Below are 19,154 nucleotides of genomic sequence, written 5' to 3' on the forward strand. Positions count from 1 at the left end.
TATTTCTGTATAAATTCACACGCACACACACAATGTGTGGGGATTTTTGCATTTACATTTGTGATAAGAGTTTTTATTTCTTGAAATATTACATTGGGCAGGATGAAAAATACAATGTTGAATATATTCAGGATGACGTGTATCATTAAAAATAACGGACATCCCTGTCTCCGTGATAATCCCTGTGGGGAAAGCTTTTGGTATTTGGCCATTACTGCATTATCTGATACCGGCTTTATGCTTTCTGAAGATGCTATTTATCAGATTAAGGCAGTCTCTTCCTACTTTTCTGTGGGGTTGTTTGTTTTGTTTTTTGTTTGTTTGTTTTTGATGAACAGATGTTGAACTTTATCTAAAGCTTTTGAAGACATGGCTTTTTCCTTTATTCTTTTAAAATGGTGAATAACTATGATTTTCAAACAGTAAATCAACTGCAAGTTCCTGAAATAAACCTAACTTGTTTGTCATACACTCTCTTCTTTACGTATTGCTGAATTCAGTTTGCTCGTGTCGAGGAATTTTGCCCCTATGTTCACAAATGACTTAGCCAATAACTGTTGGGTTTTTGCCTCTTAATATTCTTGTCAGATTTTAATATCGAGATTATGCAGGCCTTCAAAAACAAGTGTGGAAAGTGTTCCTTTTGCTTCTACAAAAGTTTGTGTCATACTTGGGTTAATTCTTCCTTAAATATTGGAAGAATTCACTGGATGGGCCATCTGGGCCTAGAGATTTGTTTTTTTGTGGGATGGAGGAGTGCATTTTGAAATTTCAGATTTTATGTAGTCTTTTATACAGAAGACTATTTAAATATCTACTTCTTTTTGTGCCCATTTTGACAAGTGTTATTTTTCTAGGAACTTATATATTTTATTCAAACCTTCAGATTTATTGACATAAAGTTGCTCATAATAGTCTCTTACCTGTTGAATGTCTACTTGATCTACAGTCACAGTGAAAGTGTGGTCAAGACAGTACCTTTAGGATCAGTCCCTTTTCTTGGCATTTCAACACTGCTTTGTGCCACGGGGCCCAGATGCCATGACCCAGGTTAGACTCCAGCCCACAGCGGTCTGTCTACACTGCGCCCAGCCAAGAGGCTCACCCCAGTCAGGTCGGAATAACAACCCTAATGTCCTAACTTGGCTCTGTCCTTCTCACTCTTCCTGCTGATTCCCAGCAGGGCATTTCTAGAGGCCTGGCAAATCTTTTCTTCCACTTCCTGGTGAGACCAGTAATGATCTCTAAGAAGCCAAGCAGTGTGGGTGCTGAATCTGTTTCGCCACCACGTGTTTCGGATTCTGTCTTTGTTTTATGGTAAGTCATTACCATCATACTAACATGGGTGGCACAGTGGACTGTATTCTTATAAAGTCATCTGGCATAATATGAGCCCTTGTTTCTGGTAGGAAGAGAGGTTACCTTTGAAATTGACCACAGGAGCCCTAAAGGATGCTACAAAAATGCGTATCTACCTCTCCAGAGGTAGTTCAGTGCTTCCAACCGTATCACAGATCGCTGAAGTTGGCATATCAATGTTCCCTTCCACATTTAAATAAGAAAAAGAGAACTGGAGGATAGAGCAGCCAATACACAGGTTTGTTTTGTTTTGTTTTGTTTTTTTACCTTAAGCGAGAAGATATTTGGTACAGAGACAAAACGAAAATAAATCAAGGGAAAAACAGTCTGTTAACTGGAAACCTAAAAAATAATGTCTCAATTGGCTTTTCTTCCACCAAAAATAATTATAATAATATAATATTAATAATAACTCAAGAGCTATGTCCTAAAGTGAGTGGAGGCCTTTTCGATTTATAACATAACATTATACATATAATGCATATGTTATTCTACTCATAACAGCAAATAACATGCAGAGAAAACTTGATATATGTTTTTCTGTTGTTCTAGCGATTCCTCAAAAAGAGATTTTTGACGAGGAAAGAATTCTGAAGGGTTTTTGCTTTGGTCTGGGTTTACTCTGAAGGTTCTAAAAACATCTTTTTCTTAAAAAAACAAAAACAAAAACAAAGCCAAAAAACGCAGACACCTTCGTTGTGCAGCCCTTCCTGCTCTGGCAGCTGCAGCCCACATCTGGTGGGGCCCATGTGGGTGCCTTTACTAGGCACGCCCACAGCGCTGGCTCCCCTTGGGCTTTATAATATGGGCCCCAGAGCAAAACAGGATAAAGGTGCAGAATGTGGCTCAAGAATCTGAGAGATCGGGGGTGGTGTTTGCATATTCTGCTCAGGCTCCACCCCGACGAGGCTCTGCGGCTCCTGAAGGCTCTGAGGTCTGCCCTGCACTCTGGGCTCAGACGTGCCCCCTTTGGGGGCCGCCAGCCAGCGGGCTACTGACCCGCCAGCCCCCTATCCGAATCTGTCTTCCCAGAGAGGTCGGAAGCCCCAGGAACCATCATTGACTAACGCTTGTCCTTGGACATTTCTCAGGGGTGTTAGTCTTCTGTTTTGTTCTGTTTTACTCTTATGAGGTCTGATTGCGTTGGATAGCAGAGGTGAAGTAAGGTAGCATCCTCTTTCTGTTTCCAAGATTTCCCTTTGGTCAGGAGCTCGCATGCACGTCTTGCCCCAAAGGTTCAGGTTTTCTGGGAAATAATAGCTCGGTGAGCAGCCTGCCCTGGGTCTGACTCCCCCAGATGGATCTCGGTGCTGGCTGGGCAGCTCTGCTGGCCCGAAGGAGGGGCTCAGGGCAGCGGCAGGAAAGTTCCCTCTTAGAGAAGAAGCAAGGGAGAGGCCAGCAAAAGACAAGAAGGAATGGGGCCCAGTCTTGCTTCCCTTGGCTGGAGGGGGGGGAGAGGGGGCCGGGGGGGGGGCCGTAGGGGGCTGGGGGCAGAGAATTTGGGGGAATTTGAGAATCACCCTTGGGGAGCTAACAAACAGTTACCAAATAAAATGGAAACAGCCTTCTGGATATTTGCATTTCCAGATATCTCCAGACACACTTAAAAGGAATTTTTTAAGATTGCGCTTTTTGTTCAGGCCCATTCAGTGCCAGGTTTAACCAGGTTTCTCTCTCCCAAACAGAACCGGAATCATAGTAAGAAGAGGGCCAGGTCCCTGTCACCCCACAGTGGACAGTATATACTTTCACTTCTATTATCTCATTTGATCCTTACTCCAACTCTGGGAGGTAGGCAAGGCAAATATGATTCCCATCGGAGAGATGAAGCACCAAGGCTTGGAAGGTTTAAAGAAGTGCCCACGGCAGGGAGTGGCCAGTGAGCCCTGGAAGCCTGGTCCCCTGGCTTGCTCCTTCCGCCACTGCTGCATTGCCTCCTCAAACTCATGGTTTTTGGGAGGGACTCAGCTGCTCTCTGTGGCTGAACACACCTGAAAAAGTGGGTTACCTAGCACTTCTCAAGCCATCCCGAGGGTGAGCAAGGTGGCAAGGTGAAACGGCCTACAACCAAGTGAGCTCTTGGAAAAAGCACATGTCTCACATGCATAAATGAACATAACTGAACTAAAATGGTTCTCTGGAGAAATCTTTGAAATCTTTGACCAGTCGGAGTCCTAACTGCAGTAAAATCCATAGGGGTGCTATATTTAACGTTTTAACACAAGTTAACAACATTTTGTTAAATACATCTTAGGAGGGGGGAAGGTGGTGGTTAAAAAGAGCGAAGGGCAGAATCGGGGGTCCCTGTGGCTCCTGTAGGCCACAGGCATGGAGTGGGAAGCAGCTCTGGCTTCCGGCAGGCCTCATAGCACACTGTGCACCTGGAGCTGTGTGGGCTTCAAGCTAATGGCCATGTTGACCGTTGGGAATAAGGTCCCTGTTGGCCCCGAGGCCATTCTTCAAACAGTCTCTCTCTTTGCCTTTGGTGATTTCTTCATTCTCCTCCTCCTCTTCTTCTTCATACTCATCTTCATCCTCACTCCTCACATCCTGGATATTCTAGAGAAAGGAAAGAATGGGCTGTGAGTGACAACCTTCCAGAAAGAGTCTTGAGTGAATAAGAAAACCCAAATCCCAAACTCAGAAAGAAAACCCAATTTTCAAAACCCAAATGTTCACCAGGGTAGAACATATCATGGGTCACAAAATAAATCCTAACAAACTTAAAAAATTGAAATTATGCAAAGTATGTTTCAGATCATAATGGAATTAATCTAGAAATCAATATAAAAAACAGGAAAATCTCCAAACAGTTGGAACTTAAACAACACACGTTTGACAATGGATCAAAGAGTAAGTCACAAGGGTTATTAGAAAATATTTTGTACTAAAATGAAAATACAGTATATCGAAATTTGTCAAATGTAGCTAAAATAGTGCTTATAAGGAAATTTATAGCATTAAATGTTTATATTAGAAAAGAAGAAAAGTCTCAAATAATCTGAGCTTCCACCTTAAGAAACTAGACAAAAGAAAAGCAAAATAAACCCAAAGCGAGCAAAAGGAAAGAAAAAATAAAGAAATCAATGAAATTGAAACAGAAAAAACAATAGAGAAAAGCAATAAAACCAAAAGCTGGTTCTTTGAAAAGATCCATAAAATTGATAAGTCACTAGCAAAATTGACAAAGAAAAAGAAAGAGAAGGCACAACTTGCCAGAAAATAAAAAGGAGAAATAGACTATGGATAGTACAGATATTATAAAAACAACAGAATACAATGAACAATATTATGCATATATATTTGACAACTTAGATGAAATGGACCAATTCCTCAAAAACTACAGACTGCCAAAACTCACCCAAGATGGCACAGGTAACCTAAATAGTCATAGAACTGTGAAAAAAATTAAATTAGCTAAAAATCTGAGAAAGAATATCATCAGGCCCAGAAGTTTTCACTGACAAATTCTATGAAACATATAAAGAAGAAATAACACCAAACTTCCACAATCTGTTCCATTGGATGGAAGAGGGAATACTTCCCAGTTTATTCCAGAATTACCCTGATACCAAGGTCAGAAAAAGACAATATAAGAAAAAAACAACTATAGACCAATATCTCTAATTAGTATATACATAAAAAAACCTCAACAAAATAGCTCAAATCAAAACCAGCAACGTATAAAAATAATAATACATCACAATGAAGTGGGATTAATCTCAGAAATGAAAGGCTGGTTCAATATTTAGAAATCAATGAATGTAATCCATCCTACCAATAATCTAAAGAAAGAAAAACATATAATTATATCAGTTAATGCCAAAAAATCATATGACAAAATTTTATATCCACTCATGATTAAAAAAAATGCAGCATCTTAAGAAGAAATAGAAGCTAACATCATACTTACTGATGAATGACTGAATGTTTTCCCCCTAAGATTAGGAACAAAGCAAGAATATCTACTTTCACCACTCCTATACAACATTGTATTGGAAGTCCTAGTCAATGTAATAAGGCAAGAAAAAGAAATAGAAGTCATACGGATTGGAAAGAAAGAAATAAAAGTATCCCTATTTGAAGATGACATGATTATCTATGTAGAAAATCCCAAAGAATCTACTGAAAGCTCCTAGAATTCATAAGTGAGGTTAGCACAAAGTTGCATGATACAAGGTCAACATACAAAATCACACACACACACACACACACACACAATCTTGATTTCTAAACACTAATATAGTAAGCTGAATAAGTGGCCTCAAAGATAGTAGGTTCTAATCCCTAAAACTTGTGAAAGTTACTTTATATGGTAAAGTTTTTACAGATATGATTAAGTTAAGGATCTTGAGAAGATTATCCTGCATAATCCAGGTATGCCCTAAGGCCATCCCAAGTGTCTTTTTTAAGATATGCAATAGGAGATTCCACACAGGAGAGAGGCAATGTGAAGATGGAGGTAGAGACTGGAGTAATATGGTTACGAGTAAGGAATGCCCGCAGGCACCAGAAGTTGGAAGAGGCAAAAAACAGACTCCCCCTACAGCCTCTGGAGGGAACACAGCCCTGCCACATCTTGATTTCAGCTCAGGTCTGATTGTAGACTTCTGGCCTCCAGAACTGTGAGAGAATAAATTTGTTGTTTTAAGCCACCAAGTTTGTGGTATTTTGTTACAGCAGCCACAGGAAACTAACATGACTAGCAATGTCTGATTAAAAACTGAAATTTAAATTTAATTTAATTGTAACATTTACAATAGTTTCAAAAAATAAAATACTTAGGTATAAATCTAAGAAATCACGTATAGGATCTGCATGTAAAACCTACAAAACTCTGATGAAAGATTTAAATAATTGGGGACACATACTATGTTCATGGATCCGAAGGTTAAACATAATAAAAATGTTAATTATTGCCAGACTGATCTACAGATTCCACACAATATCAATGAAAATCTCAGCAAGATTTCTTGTACAGAGAGACAAGCAGATTCTAAAATTTGTATGTATAGGCAAAGAAACTAGAATAGCTAAATCAATTCTGAAAAAGAAGAATAAAATCGGAGGACTCCAACTACCCAATTTTAAACTTACTATAAAGTTACAGTAATCAAAAGTGGGTGGTATTAGCAAAGGGACAGGCACATAGATCAACAGAACAGAATAGGGAATCTAGAAATAAACCCACACCAATATGGCCAATTGAGTTTTGACAAAGGTGCAAAAGCAATTCAATGGAGAAAAAATAGTGTTTTCAACAAATGGTGTTGAAACAGCTAGAAATCCATAGGCAAAAAAGTAACTTTGACCTAAGTGTCATACCTTATACAAAGCCAACTCAAAATGGATCATAGATCTAAATGCAAAATACAAGACTAAAGCTTTTCTTCGAAGAAAACCCATAACCTTGGGTTGGGTGAGGAGTTCCGAGATGTGGCACAAAAAACAAACTCTGTTAAAAAAAAAAAAACTAATAAACTGGATTTCATCAAAATGTAACTTTTGTACTATAAAAGACACTATTCAGAGAATAAAAAGACAAGCTGCAAACTAGGGGATAATACTCGCCAACCCCACGGCTGACACGTATGCATAAAAAAGAATTGTCAAAACTCAACAATAAGAAAAAAACAAACCAATTGAAATATGGGCAAAATATATTAAAATAAGCATTCCCTCAAAGAGGATATAGGATGTCAAATAAGCATATGAAAAGATGTTCAACATCAACAGCCATTAGGAAAATGCAAAAAGCCACAATGAGATACAACTATAATCCCATTAGGATAACTAAAATTAAAAATACGGACACTATCAAGTGCTGACAAGGATGCAGAGTGACTGGAAGGAACTCGTACACGTTGCTGATGGAAATGCAAAGTGGTACAGACGGTTGGAAAATAGTTTGACAGTTGCTTATAAAGTAAAACATACATTTACTGTATATGTCAGCAATCCCACTTCTGAGAACCTGCCCTAGAGAAATGAACATTATGTTCACACAAAACAAATGTTTATAACATCTCTATTCATAATTGTCAAAACTGGAAGCAACCCAAATGTTTTTCAATCAGTAAACGGATAAACAGCAGTACATCTGTACAATGAGATACTACCTACCAGTAAAAATGAACAAAGTGTTGACATTTATAAGAAGCTGGATGAATCTCAAAGGCATTATGCTGAGTGGAAAAAAAATTAGTTTTCAAAGGATACCTACCATATGACATACTAATGTCATTTACATGCTTTTCTTGAAAAGACAACCCAGGAACGAGGGTGAAGGAAGGGGTGGTTTGGGGTGATGGACTCATCCCATATCCTGATTATGGTGATGGCTCCATAAATCTATACCTGTGTTAAACTTCGTAGAACTTTACACCAGTGGGAAAAAAGTCAATTTTACTGATGATGTTTAAAAATCAAACTTGAAAGTATTCCTTTTCAGAAAGCAAGTAGTATGGTTTTCCCAATGAGCGCTTGCTAAGTAAAGTCTTACTCGTGTAGGACTTTTGGTTGTCAAGATATTTTTACTGTTGGTGATTAGGACGTTTTCTATTTTCTTTATGCAGGGACTCCTTCAAGGACAGTTCTTAATGAAGAGGTCTAGGTTCCTCCTCTTCTCTAATGGTGTTCTCAAAGGAATTCTGGGAGGAAAACTCCCAGAAGAATGATATCGCCCCTAAGGAAGGGAGACGAAATGGCTACGGGTCAGGCTTCATTGCAAAAGATAAAAGGTGGTATGGATTACTAGAACAATACTGAGTACTCAGGCTCTGGGCAAGGCCACTGTGGAACAGGACCCCACACCCTTGAAACCAGTTCACAAACATCTCTATTAAGCCCAGACTAGAAAAGAAAAAAAAAAAAAACGGAAGATGGAGACCGGTTCCTGACACAGCATCTTTCAGGCTGCCAGCCAGAGCCACCTGAGGTACTCTTTCCTTCTGTGCCTTACAGATAAACCTGACAACCTCCAGGTGTATGTAACCAAATACGTCCTCTGTGTACAATCTAAAGGCAAACACGGCTTTTGAAAAAACCCAATGTACACACGTGCTGCTGCATTAATCACAGAAATGTATCATCATGGGCTCTTCTCTGTACAATCTGGTCTTTTCCACAACAACACTGCAAGGGTCTCAAAATAAACAAGGCCCATGGTAAACGCTGAGGAATAAACTTGGTGTCTCATCAGTTAAAGATGCAATGGAGAAAGGCAGATGGGGTCTTTCAGGGAGCAGCCTTGTTTGGCTGACGATTGCTTTCATGGGCCGTGCCCCCTGGGTCTCCTTTTTCTTCTTCCAAAGATTTTTGTAGGGAACAAGGAGGAAATCTGAGTCAGAACAAAGAAATGAATTTCCCTCCAGAAAAACAGACCAGCATCTACTGGCCCATTTCTCCAGGACTCAAGGAGCAGCTTCAACTGAGACATAAAGTGGTCCTCGAGGATGCTCCCCATCACCCCAAGCCACATCTCCAGCACCCTCACCTCTAGAAAAGGGTCCTGGACCATATGGAGCCTTCTGGTAATTAATGGCATCTAATGGTCACAAGGGTTGGGGAGCATTACTGACTTTCAGTAAGCCGTGGCTAGGGACGCCCGCCATCCTACAACGTGCATGACATCCAAGTGTCCTGCCAGACCTTGGTGTAAGTGAAACCCCGTTTATGATCATCCAAGCCCAGCGCCTAATGCCATTTTACATTCAAGCACAGTAATTCTTGCCTGGTTTTAATAGAGTCTCAATTTTCCAGGAATGCAGCTATGTATACAATTCAAAGGAAGGCTATACTTTGTTTTGTTCAGAGCTTCGCTATTTCAGAAAGCCATGTCACCGATGACAGACAACACCAGCGGTGACAGTTGAGTCCCCAGTACAACATGCCATGCGTCAGTCTGTGCTTACAGCTGCCGCAGTCACATCGAGTCTTCGCGTGAACAAGCACAGCACCTGTTGACCTCGGTACGCTCTTGAGTGATGTCTAGCACACATATTACATGTGAAATGCAGATTTTATCTGAAATGCCTTTCATTATATTTCTTCTCTACTACAGTTGCAGCATTCTATTGCTTTTTTTTTTTAAGATTTTTTATTTATTTATTTGAGAGAGAGAGAGAGCATGAGCAGGGAAGAGGGGCAGAGGGAGAGGGAGAAGCAGACTCCCTGCTGAGCGGGGAGCCCGATGCAGGGCTCGATCCCAGGATCCTGGGATCATGACCTGAGCTGAAGGCAGACGCGTAACTGACTGAGCCACTCAGGCGCCCCCATTCTATTGCTTTTTGAAATTATGATTATAGGTGAGTTATATTACCTGGGAATTTAATTTCAGGCTAGTGAAGGGGGTATGGGTCCAATAGGATTGAGAACCACGGCCCTAGATGATGAATCCAACTCAGAAAGGACTTTTGGATAGTAAGAGTTTGTTAGATGGATGTATAGGTGGTTACACATTATGTAAGCTTAAATAATATAAACTGGAAATTGCATGGTATTCAAATATTGATAAAACCTCATATTCAATTTTATCTTGTATATGCCATCTATAATAAAACCATAACAGCAATGAAAACCTTAAAGGGAGTTTTTTTTCTCACTGCTCTAAAAATCCTCTATGCTCCACCTATTCACCCCTCCCTCTCTCCCAACTCCTGGTGACCACTGATATTTTTACTGTCTCATAGCTTTGTCTTCTCCAGAATGTCATATAGTTGGAATCACAGAGTTATGTAGTCTTTTAAGATGGGCTTCTCTCACTTAGTTATACACATTAAGTTTCCTCCATGTCTTTTCATGGCTTACGAGCTCATTTCTTTTTATTGCCAAAGAATATTCCGTTGTCTGGAGGTACCACAGTTTATCGGTACATTCGCCTACTTGGAGGACATCTTGGCTGCTTCCAAGTTTTGGCAACTGTGGATAAAGCTGCTGTAGACACTCATGCTATAAATGTCCACATGCTGGGTGCTAGACTAAGCAGTTAGGATGAACGATAACATTCCCTCCTCACGGTAACCTGAGGACATTGGAACCACTCTCTTTACTGTACAATAGAGAAAACAAGTCTCAGAGCTCAGCGTCACAAGGCCACACAGCTAAGAAAGGCAGACAGGATGAGAACCCCACTCTAAGCTTAGAAGCTGAACCACAGTGCTCTACAGACCCCTGCTGGAGTCATTTGCACAAACCCTTGAGACAGGGACACCCAGGAGGCAGACCCTGGGCTCTGTTTGAGGTCAGTTGTCCGTATAAGAAAGCTGCCTTTCCCCTCCTATTGAGCAGAGCACCAGCTCTCTCGTCACACCTCCTTACTCTGTTCTGACTCTGCCCTTGGTACCAGCAGGACTGACTTTGAAGCATAAAATTTGAATAATGAAAAGCATCCCTAATTAGTTATTTTTACTATGTGAGACAAACACTGACATGTTTTATTCTGTTCCATGTCAATTACAACAATGATGGTCGAGGCCTTGGAAACTGATGGCGGATGTGTTACTGGTCTGCCATGCACAGTTTGAAACCTGCTGGCTTTGGGTACGCCAGAAAAATGAGGCTTTCCCACATAGCCGAAATCAGGCAAGGTTAAGATAGGAGCTATAATCCATGTTCCGCAGGGCACCTTTTCACAGCTGCAAGTCTTTCCCCGTAACGACAACACTTCACAGAAATGAGAAACAAGTCAAGTTTGCTCTAGTGGAACAAGGAACTAAACACTTGCTAAAGGTCAAGCCAACGTATTTTCTGGAACACTACCTGTCTGCTTTGATGGAGTGCCAAGACTTTGCTTATACAGCAGTAGCGAGTCCCTCTCTTGGAATCAGCCACTTTCTTTCCCTGCACTGCCCTTCCCTTTCGCTGTCCTCTGCACACCAGACCCGCTCCTTCCCCCACTTTTAGTTGTCACTGGGCTAGTAGAACTTGTCTCATGCAAATGTTGACCCAGAACCCTCCTACAAATCATTAAAGGCCCAAGAAAATGCAAGCATAAAGAAGGATCCAGAACCTTCTTTGAAGAATGAATTGGATCTGGGCTTCAGCAGCCAAAGGGCTGTAGCTACTGGGTTCGGTCCTCACACTTGTCCAAGCATACGGCAGCTCACCTGCTCACCATGATCTGTCCCACTGGGCGTCCCCTCGGTGAGGGTTTCAGCAGTTGCCATTACAGAGGGTACATTAATATTTGATAACTTTAGATAACATTCTTCTAGAATTAGCAAAGATATCTAGTATGCAACTGAACTTTTTCCAGAGATGACCGGGGCCCTCTAGAACACGTTATTAACAATATTATTCATTCCATGATTGAAGTGGATGGATATAATTTTTGCAAAGCCCCTTCTCATCCGGCAACAACCTTTGCTTACACAAAATCATGGTGAAAAGAATGAAGAACAAGTTATCCATGTAGGAGAGACCTTGTCGCTAGTTGTAACAGGGCTTTGGAGCCCCCACGTCACTAAAAGGGATCAATATTGGCAAAGGTCATCTGCCTGGCACTCCAAGATGGCAGAGAACATGTGTGGTCAGAGGAGGGGTTGAAATCATAGTCACTGTGAAGGGAGATTGGCAGTCAGTCTAAAGTCGTCCCATACACTAGGAGAAATTGGGACATTGGGACCAAACCAACCTTCTTCAATTAAAGTCATGCTGATGTCAAAATACCCCTTTGAAGGACAGATTCTTGGAGTGAGGTCACAGAGCTGAACTGACTCACGTTCAGAGACTCAAGCATCCGAGTACTGGAATACCCCCAAAGCAATGGACACCCTTCTAGCCTCTGCTATTTCTCCTTTCCTTTCGGGGAGCTCATGAAAAAAAAATGCTTGAACCTGTAATATCACATGGTAATTCGCTTTGGGTGGGGTCATATCTCTTGGACACAGAATACCAGGACCAAGACCACAACCCCAGCACCCTATCATCCTGAGTGCAAGTCAAAGTAGTACCTAGTCTCTTACGTTTGGTGGGGTTTGGATGCAAGTTGCTGAAAACATGCCTTAAGATTGGCTTATTCATGATTCCCAATTTTTGTGACTGGTCTGCATACACAGGTTTCCTCTTGAATTTCAGACCCAGACTCAAAAGTTGCTTTTGAAACTACTCCAACTCACCAGTGTAAACTAGAATACTGATGACCTTTGAACAAATGGGGGCTGGGGGCACTGACCCCCTGCACAGTCAAAACTCCATGTATAACTTCGGATCGGCCAAAAACTTAACTACTAACAGTCTACTGTTGACTAGAAACATTATCAAGAACATAAACAGTTGACTAACACGTATTTTATTTGTTCTATGTATCATATACTGTATTCTTACAATAAAGTAAGGTAGAGAAAAGGAAGTATTACTAAGAAAATCATAAGGAAGAGAAAATACAATTACAAAACTGTGCCGTTCAAACCTGTATTGTACAAGGGTCAACCATATGCTCTATTTTCCATGGATGGCTTTTTTTCATTTTACTTGCTGCCATCAATCTATCTAATTTCCTTAATTCAAAATGAATTCATTTTGCTAGGGCTTACAGGCTTTTAAAAATGAGCTTCTAAGAGAAGAAGCCAGTGTCAGGGCTAGGTGGATGCTAGAGAGTGTCTTGTCAAAAATGTTCATTTTCCAGGTGAAATAAAAGCTACAGGAATTCATCCCACCCCAGCTGAGTGACACAGCTTAGTGGCCGCAGAGCTTAGATCACCCTGCATGGCTCTTGATAAAAATGCATGGTTTTCGCCCTCACACCAGCAGCTCACTCCACATTTTACTATGCCTTTCACCAGAGACCCTTTCCAGCACCCTCCATTGGATAACGATAATACCTTCCTGGGAAAACTCCAGGCTCCCAAGAAACTGCCATATAAAAACCCAGCTCACCTTGCTCAGCAACAGGAACCCTGGAGTTGGATCAGCTCAACTCCCACAATCACCTCCATGAGGCAGGATGCTTATTTTTTTGATCTTGAGATACCAAAGAATGATCTGGATTTTCACTTAGCAGTCTTGTACAACCACCACACAGGGACATTCAAGAACAAAAGTGAGGAGGCGCCTGGGTGGCTCAGTCGTTAAGCGTCTGCCTTCGGCTCAGGTCATGATCCCAGGGTCCTGGGATCGAGCCCCGCATCAGGCTCCCTGCTCTGCGGGAAGCCTGCTTCTCCCTCTCCCTCTCCCCCTGCTTGTGTTCCCTCTCTTGCTGTCTCTCTGTCAAATAAATAAATAAAATCTTTAAAAAAAAAAAAAAAAAGAACAAAAGTGAGATACTCTTACACCAGGAGACCACCCAGGATACTCAGGGAATCATCAAGATCCAATTCCCTGGAGAATTTTTACCCCCTCCTCTGCCACTTTCCATCACTTCCCAAGCTAACATCAGACACTGGATCAACCCTAAAGAGTCTATCCCCAGCATCCAGGGATCCATAGTGTCCCCTCACACTGCAGCCACCAATGGATGCAACTCCCAAAATAATGGTGGCCTCTTCTCTACCTAATGTTGACAGGCCCCTGGACTAATTAATCATGGTGGAACATCCTGCTGCCCACCTCCATTAAATAGAATTGTGCTGGGAAAAAAAATGCATGGTTTTCTTTCATATTCTCTGTATTACCCAAAAATTAATTAAAAATGTACCAGACTCTGTGGTAATCATCAAATTGTGATGGATGCAGAAAATGATTTGATTTCATACATGTAATTTGCTTTCGGGGTTAAATCCATTAAAATTAGTGCATCCTCAAAATTGCTACATATTGCGTTCTTTGGAAATGGCCTTAGATGCTATGGCTGGAAATTTAACAACTCTAACAAGGCAAAGATGCAAAATTATTTTGAAAGAAAAAACCAAAACACCCACTAGGATTTAGGTAAGCAACACTTAAGAAATAACCATGGTAAAGCAGAGGATTAAGTATACAGCCCAGGGGCCCCTAAGTGGCTCAGTCGGTTAAGCATGTGACTCTTGATTTCAGCTCAGCTCATGATCTCAGAGTTGTGAGATCAAGTCCCATCAGGTTCCTTGCTGGGCATGGAGCCTGCTTAAGATTCTCTCTCCCTCTGCCCTTCTCACCGCCCACTCCATTCTCGTTCTCTCTTAAAAAAAAAAAAAGTATATAGCCCAGAAAATGTGTATTAAAATTGAGATGTTAAAGTTTGTTTCAAATATTAGCATCCAACAAAGAACTTATACAGTCCATTAAGGGAAAAAAATCCAGCGTTACAAAAAAGCAGGCAAAGGATCTGAAGGGGTAACTCACAGGAGAGGCAACATTACTGATTAATAAACTATACAAAATGCTCAATCTTAGTAATCAGGAAAGTGCAAACTAAAATGAGATACAATCTCACATTCATCAAACTGGTAAATATTGAAAAGTCTGATAAAACCAAAAGTTGGTGAGGATGTGGGGAAAGAGCGACTCTCATATGCTTGGTTTGAAGAATTGTTTGGCAGCATCCCATAAACTTGACTTGGGAATCCTACCAAGAAACTCACATATGTTCCTGAGGAGACAGATTTAAGGTTTATGGTAGAATTGGCTGTAAACAGGAGGATGAACAGTGTGGAATATCTGATTCATGGAATACTATATAGGAGTTAAATGAATTGATCTACAGAGTTATATATATCGATGTGAATGTGATGAATGAAGAAAGCAAGTTGCACAATTATATATACTAGATCATAGCATTCATGTGAAGTTTAAAAATACGGATGCAATATTCTAATGTTTGTGACTATACCCAAACATAATAGGTATATAAAAGCATGGGTGGAAGGACGCAGCTTTAGTGGTTCTCTTGGCAGAGAGAGAGAGGGAGAGAGGGGAATGGGTTGGCTTCGGGTGTACCAGAATATACCATCTTTCTTCCTTGTTTCTCTTAGGTGATTTCATCCAGCACACAGTAGACACTTGTATCTATTTGATGAGAGAGTGAATGAATGAATCTAACTCCACAGCATTAAATCCCACCTAAATGCAATTGACTTCCAATTTTTTTTTTTAGATTTATTTATTTATTTGAGAGAGAGATAGAGCATGAGAGAGAGAGAGGGAGCAGGGGGAAGGGCAGAGGGAGAGGGAGAGAGAGAATCCTAAGCAGACTCCATGCTGAGCATGGAGCCCAATGCAGGGCTTGATCCCACGATCCTGAGATCATGATCTGAGCCAAAACCAAGGGTTGGACGCTCAACTGACCGAGCCACACAGGCACCCCATGACTCTCAAGTTTATACCTCAGTGTGGACCTCTCTCCCTGGCTTCAAATGATCATAGCTAGACAATCTCCTCTCAGTGGCCTAACTGTCCCATCAAATGGTCTCCTCGTTCACCACTTTTCTCCAGTCTTCAATATTTCAGCAAGTGGCACTTCCATTCACTCAGTTGCTCCAGGCGAAAACGTCCAGATCATCCTCAGTCCTGCCCTGCCGGGAGACCTTGCTTCCCAGCCCATCACACTCAGTGGCGGTGGCGGGGTGGGGGCGCTCTTTGATACAGACCTCTGCTCTTGTCTTCAGCCACTTCCAAACTGCATCAAATCTCCATGGCCAGGATCTAGCTTCTGCGCTGGCTTGGCCCATGGGGTAGCCACCACCTGTGACCTCAGAATGCTGGAGCACAGCAGTCAGCCAGGCCGTGCCACACAGGCTGGCCTCCTGAGACGCAGTGCACAGGTTTGGGTCCCCAGAGCCCCCTGACGACTTAGAGCCCTCTGCAGCAGGACTCTTGACAGCCACTTAACATAGTTCTTGTGGGACAGTGGTGTTTCCTCTGCTCAGAGGAGCCACATTGCCATTGTTGGCGAGATTTCTGAATAAGGAAAATTCACAAAGTATCTCACCTGCCCTTCTCTAGTGGTAGACAAAATATGACTTGTTCTTAGACAACCCCAATCCACCAGCCCACATCCAAAAGGGAATACATGACCTTATCATGGCCCATAGCTGGGCAGCTGGGATATAGTGGGGGCCACTCTACAGCAGAATTTTCCAACTGGCGTGCCACGGAAAGGTTAAAATAATGCAGAGCCATTGATTCCTTCAGCTCTTGAAGCAGCTACCAGAGCCCTAGTCTCCTCCTTCTGTGGACGGTTGCACCATCAGTTTTCCCAAGCGCACCATCCAAGCATTAGTGTCTCTGTGCCCTGAGGAGGGAGGGTGTGGTAGCGCTGAATGGAGCTGAAAGAAACTTTTCCAATGTGTTGCAACCTGGGAAGACTTCCTCCTAAGTGCAGTGCTTTGAGATAGAGATGGGAAGTCGTGTGGCTCAAACTTGGATTCTCTGATTCCAGGGGAGGGGAAGGTGTGTGCGAAGGGCAGGAGTTGGCTGCCTCCAGGACATGAATGGTCTGTTGCTTAGACCCAACACTCAATGAGGGTTAGAGGTGAAGAAATGACCAGAGAGAAAGGGTCACTAAGTGAATGAGAATGAACCAAGAATGACTGTTGGCACGGTCAACCCTACCTCACCTGCTATGCCCTTCTCAACCCAAACTGTACATGACCACGAAGGAATGGAAAGTCATAGTGTTCTAAACGTTAATTGTCTTCTCCCAGTTCCAACTGAACAATAAGCTACAATCTCATTCTCTCAATTCATCAGAACTTTCCAAACGCAGTTGCCTGAATTCAAAAGGAAATGGCTGGCAACCATTATCACTTGAGTAATTTTTAACTGCCAATATTTACATCTGAAGAAATGCTACCCAGCTAATTATGTAGAGCTTGGCTTCTCAAGAAATAGTGCCTTAGGCTGTTCCTGCATAACCTAACTTCCTCTGTTAGAGTGAGAGGTGAGAGAGCAAGGAATCATTTGGGAACACCACCCGCCACAAAGTGCACTCAACCAAAAGAGAAAGAAGTTCATCTATTCATTCCAGGAATCTCAGCCTGGGCACTCTTGACATGGTGGGCCAGGCAATTCTTTGTGTGGGGCCTGTCCTACCCATTAGGAGGGTTAACAGTACGTATCCTTAGTCTCTGTCCACTAGATACAATTGTGACCATCAGAAATATCTCCAGAGATTGCCAAATGTCCCTGGAGGGTAAAATCACCCCAACTGAGAACCACTGGCTCAAAAAAATATTTCTTAAGCCCCCGTGCATTGTGCAAAGCATCAGAGACCAGTCTCTGTCTTCAAATAGCTTACAGTCTACTGAGAGAACCAAACCCTAAGAGCTCAAACACATAATAGTAAATATATAACTACACACTTATAAGTGTTATGAAGTAGAGAATACCACGATGTGTAAATTGGGGAGCTCACTTAGATGGGGTGACATCAGGAAGCCGTGTTAAGGAAATGGAACTCAAAGGTTGTAACCTGAAGGTTAAGTAGGGGTGGCCAGGGAAGAGTGGGGTAAAGAACATTTCAAGAAGAAGAAACAGTATGTGCAAAGGGCCTGGGGTGGGGAAAAGTCTTGACATGCTTAGGGATCAGAAAGGCCAATGCAGCTGAAGAATAGTAAGAAAGATGGAGCACGTCCTAAGATGAAGTCGGGGAGGAAGCATGGACCAGATTACCAATTTCACAGGTCACAGTTAGAAGTTCTATTTTACTTGTAAGTCCAAAAAGAGGCCATTATGCAGCACTGTTTGAGATACGGGAGCATACCAGTGACCCGAACAGATAAGGTATCTATACTCAGAAAACTTCTGCTCTAATGAAGAGCTGGTTGATATATAATAGCATTCCCTATTGCTGTGTGTAAGTGGTGGGAGGGAATTCAGAGTGACCAGAGCTGGAGCCTCTGGAGGCTGTGGCCGTGGTGTAGGGGAGAAATGTCAGGGGCACAGGTTGGAGGGAGAGCAATGGAGATGCAGAGGGGGTAGTGCATGAGAAAGAACAGTGCCCAAAGCCCTCTGGGTTTGGAAGGGACTTTTAAGCTCATTGAATCTAGTTTCTATTGATGTTGATACGCCCTTTTGGATAACCCGAGCAAAAGACATACACACTCCTACATGTACATCTCCAGTAATGAGTAATTGTCCAAGAGAAGTCCGTGTACTTTCTTCAAACATTGGTCAGTTTTTCAAACATTTAAAGATATTTAAATCCTCTTCAAGCGAAATATTTCCATTTCCTTCCACTGATCCTCATATGACAGAACATCAGAACACTTCACTGTGCTGTGGATCTCAGAGAACATTCTCCCATCCATAGCCATCAGCCTGCATTGTGCTATCTGCGTAACCCAACCAGCACCACTCAATTCATACACGACTTACTACTTTCATCTCCACCAAAAAAGGCGGGGGGGGGGGGGGGTGTACAGTAAATTTAGTCAAACCCTGATATCTACACTCTTGGCTTTATTTTTTGTGTAATTTTTTCTTCTATTTTAAGATTCCAGAATCTATAGATCTTTATCAACTAATCATGACTTGCTTGTTAGTGAAGGTAAATACATCTGGCCCCGGTCTCTATTCCTAAGAACTGATTGCAAGGATTACTGAACAAAACAAATGTTGACAACGAGGAAAAAATAATAGTAATGCTAATGAGAGAAAATGCTCATTTTGAGTAAAGGAATCATCTCTGCCATAGCACTCCCATACACCTCTGGGAAAGACATCTGCAGCTATGGTTTCAATAAAATTGCAGAGCTGTGTTTCTGAAATGCCTTAAGGAAACGCGGGGCTTGGGAATCTGTGTTTCTACGGTAATGTCAAAAGCCCAGGAGGTCATGAATGACTCATAATGTCCCACTGCTTTTTGAATGGCTCCACATCTAAATCCACAGTTGGCAATGAAACAAAGGACAATATAATAAGCATTTTATGCTGTTTTGAAA

General features: G+C 41.9%; 2 protein-coding genes across 3 annotated transcripts in view; one reads left to right on the forward strand and one right to left on the reverse strand.

Annotated features, from left to right (window-relative positions):
* Positions 1 to 3,292: 3,292 nt before the first annotated feature.
* CERS3 (ceramide synthase 3) overlaps positions 3,293 to 19,154 on the reverse strand; it is a 76,549-nt gene continuing 60,687 nt past the window's right edge. Inside the window, exon 10 of the mRNA XM_032391321.1 lies at positions 3,293 to 3,918. Within this exon, the coding sequence (XP_032247212.1) occupies positions 3,763 to 3,918 (156 nt within the window). The 3' untranslated portion in view covers positions 3,293 to 3,762. The remainder of the gene's footprint in view (positions 3,919 to 19,154) is intronic.
* LOC116623836 (protein C1orf194-like) lies at positions 13,129 to 13,853 on the forward strand. Of its 2 annotated transcripts, XM_032391323.1 has the most exons (3): positions 13,129 to 13,207; positions 13,325 to 13,415; positions 13,616 to 13,853. In XM_032391323.1, the coding sequence occupies exons 1-3, from the start codon at positions 13,129 to 13,131 to the stop codon at positions 13,851 to 13,853; spliced, it is 408 nt and encodes a 135-aa protein (XP_032247214.1). The 2 variants fall into 2 exon arrangements, with proteins under 2 accessions (XP_032247214.1, XP_032247213.1); XM_032391322.1 differs by having other exon boundaries at positions 13,129 to 13,415.

Source organism: Phoca vitulina, unplaced genomic scaffold, assembly GCF_004348235.1.
Source record: "Phoca vitulina isolate PV1807 unplaced genomic scaffold, GSC_HSeal_1.0 scaffold61, whole genome shotgun sequence".
Taxonomy (NCBI): domain Eukaryota; kingdom Metazoa; phylum Chordata; class Mammalia; order Carnivora; family Phocidae; genus Phoca; species Phoca vitulina.

Coding starts and splice junctions, on each gene's coding strand:
- LOC116623836 (XM_032391322.1), top strand. CDS start 13,129: ATGCCTTTCACCAGAGACCCTTTCCAGCACCCTCCATTGGATAACGAT. Junction 13,416..13,615: donor AAAAGTGAGGAGGCGCCTGG/GTGGCTCAGTCG, acceptor AAAGAACAAAAG/TGAGATACTCTTACACCAGG.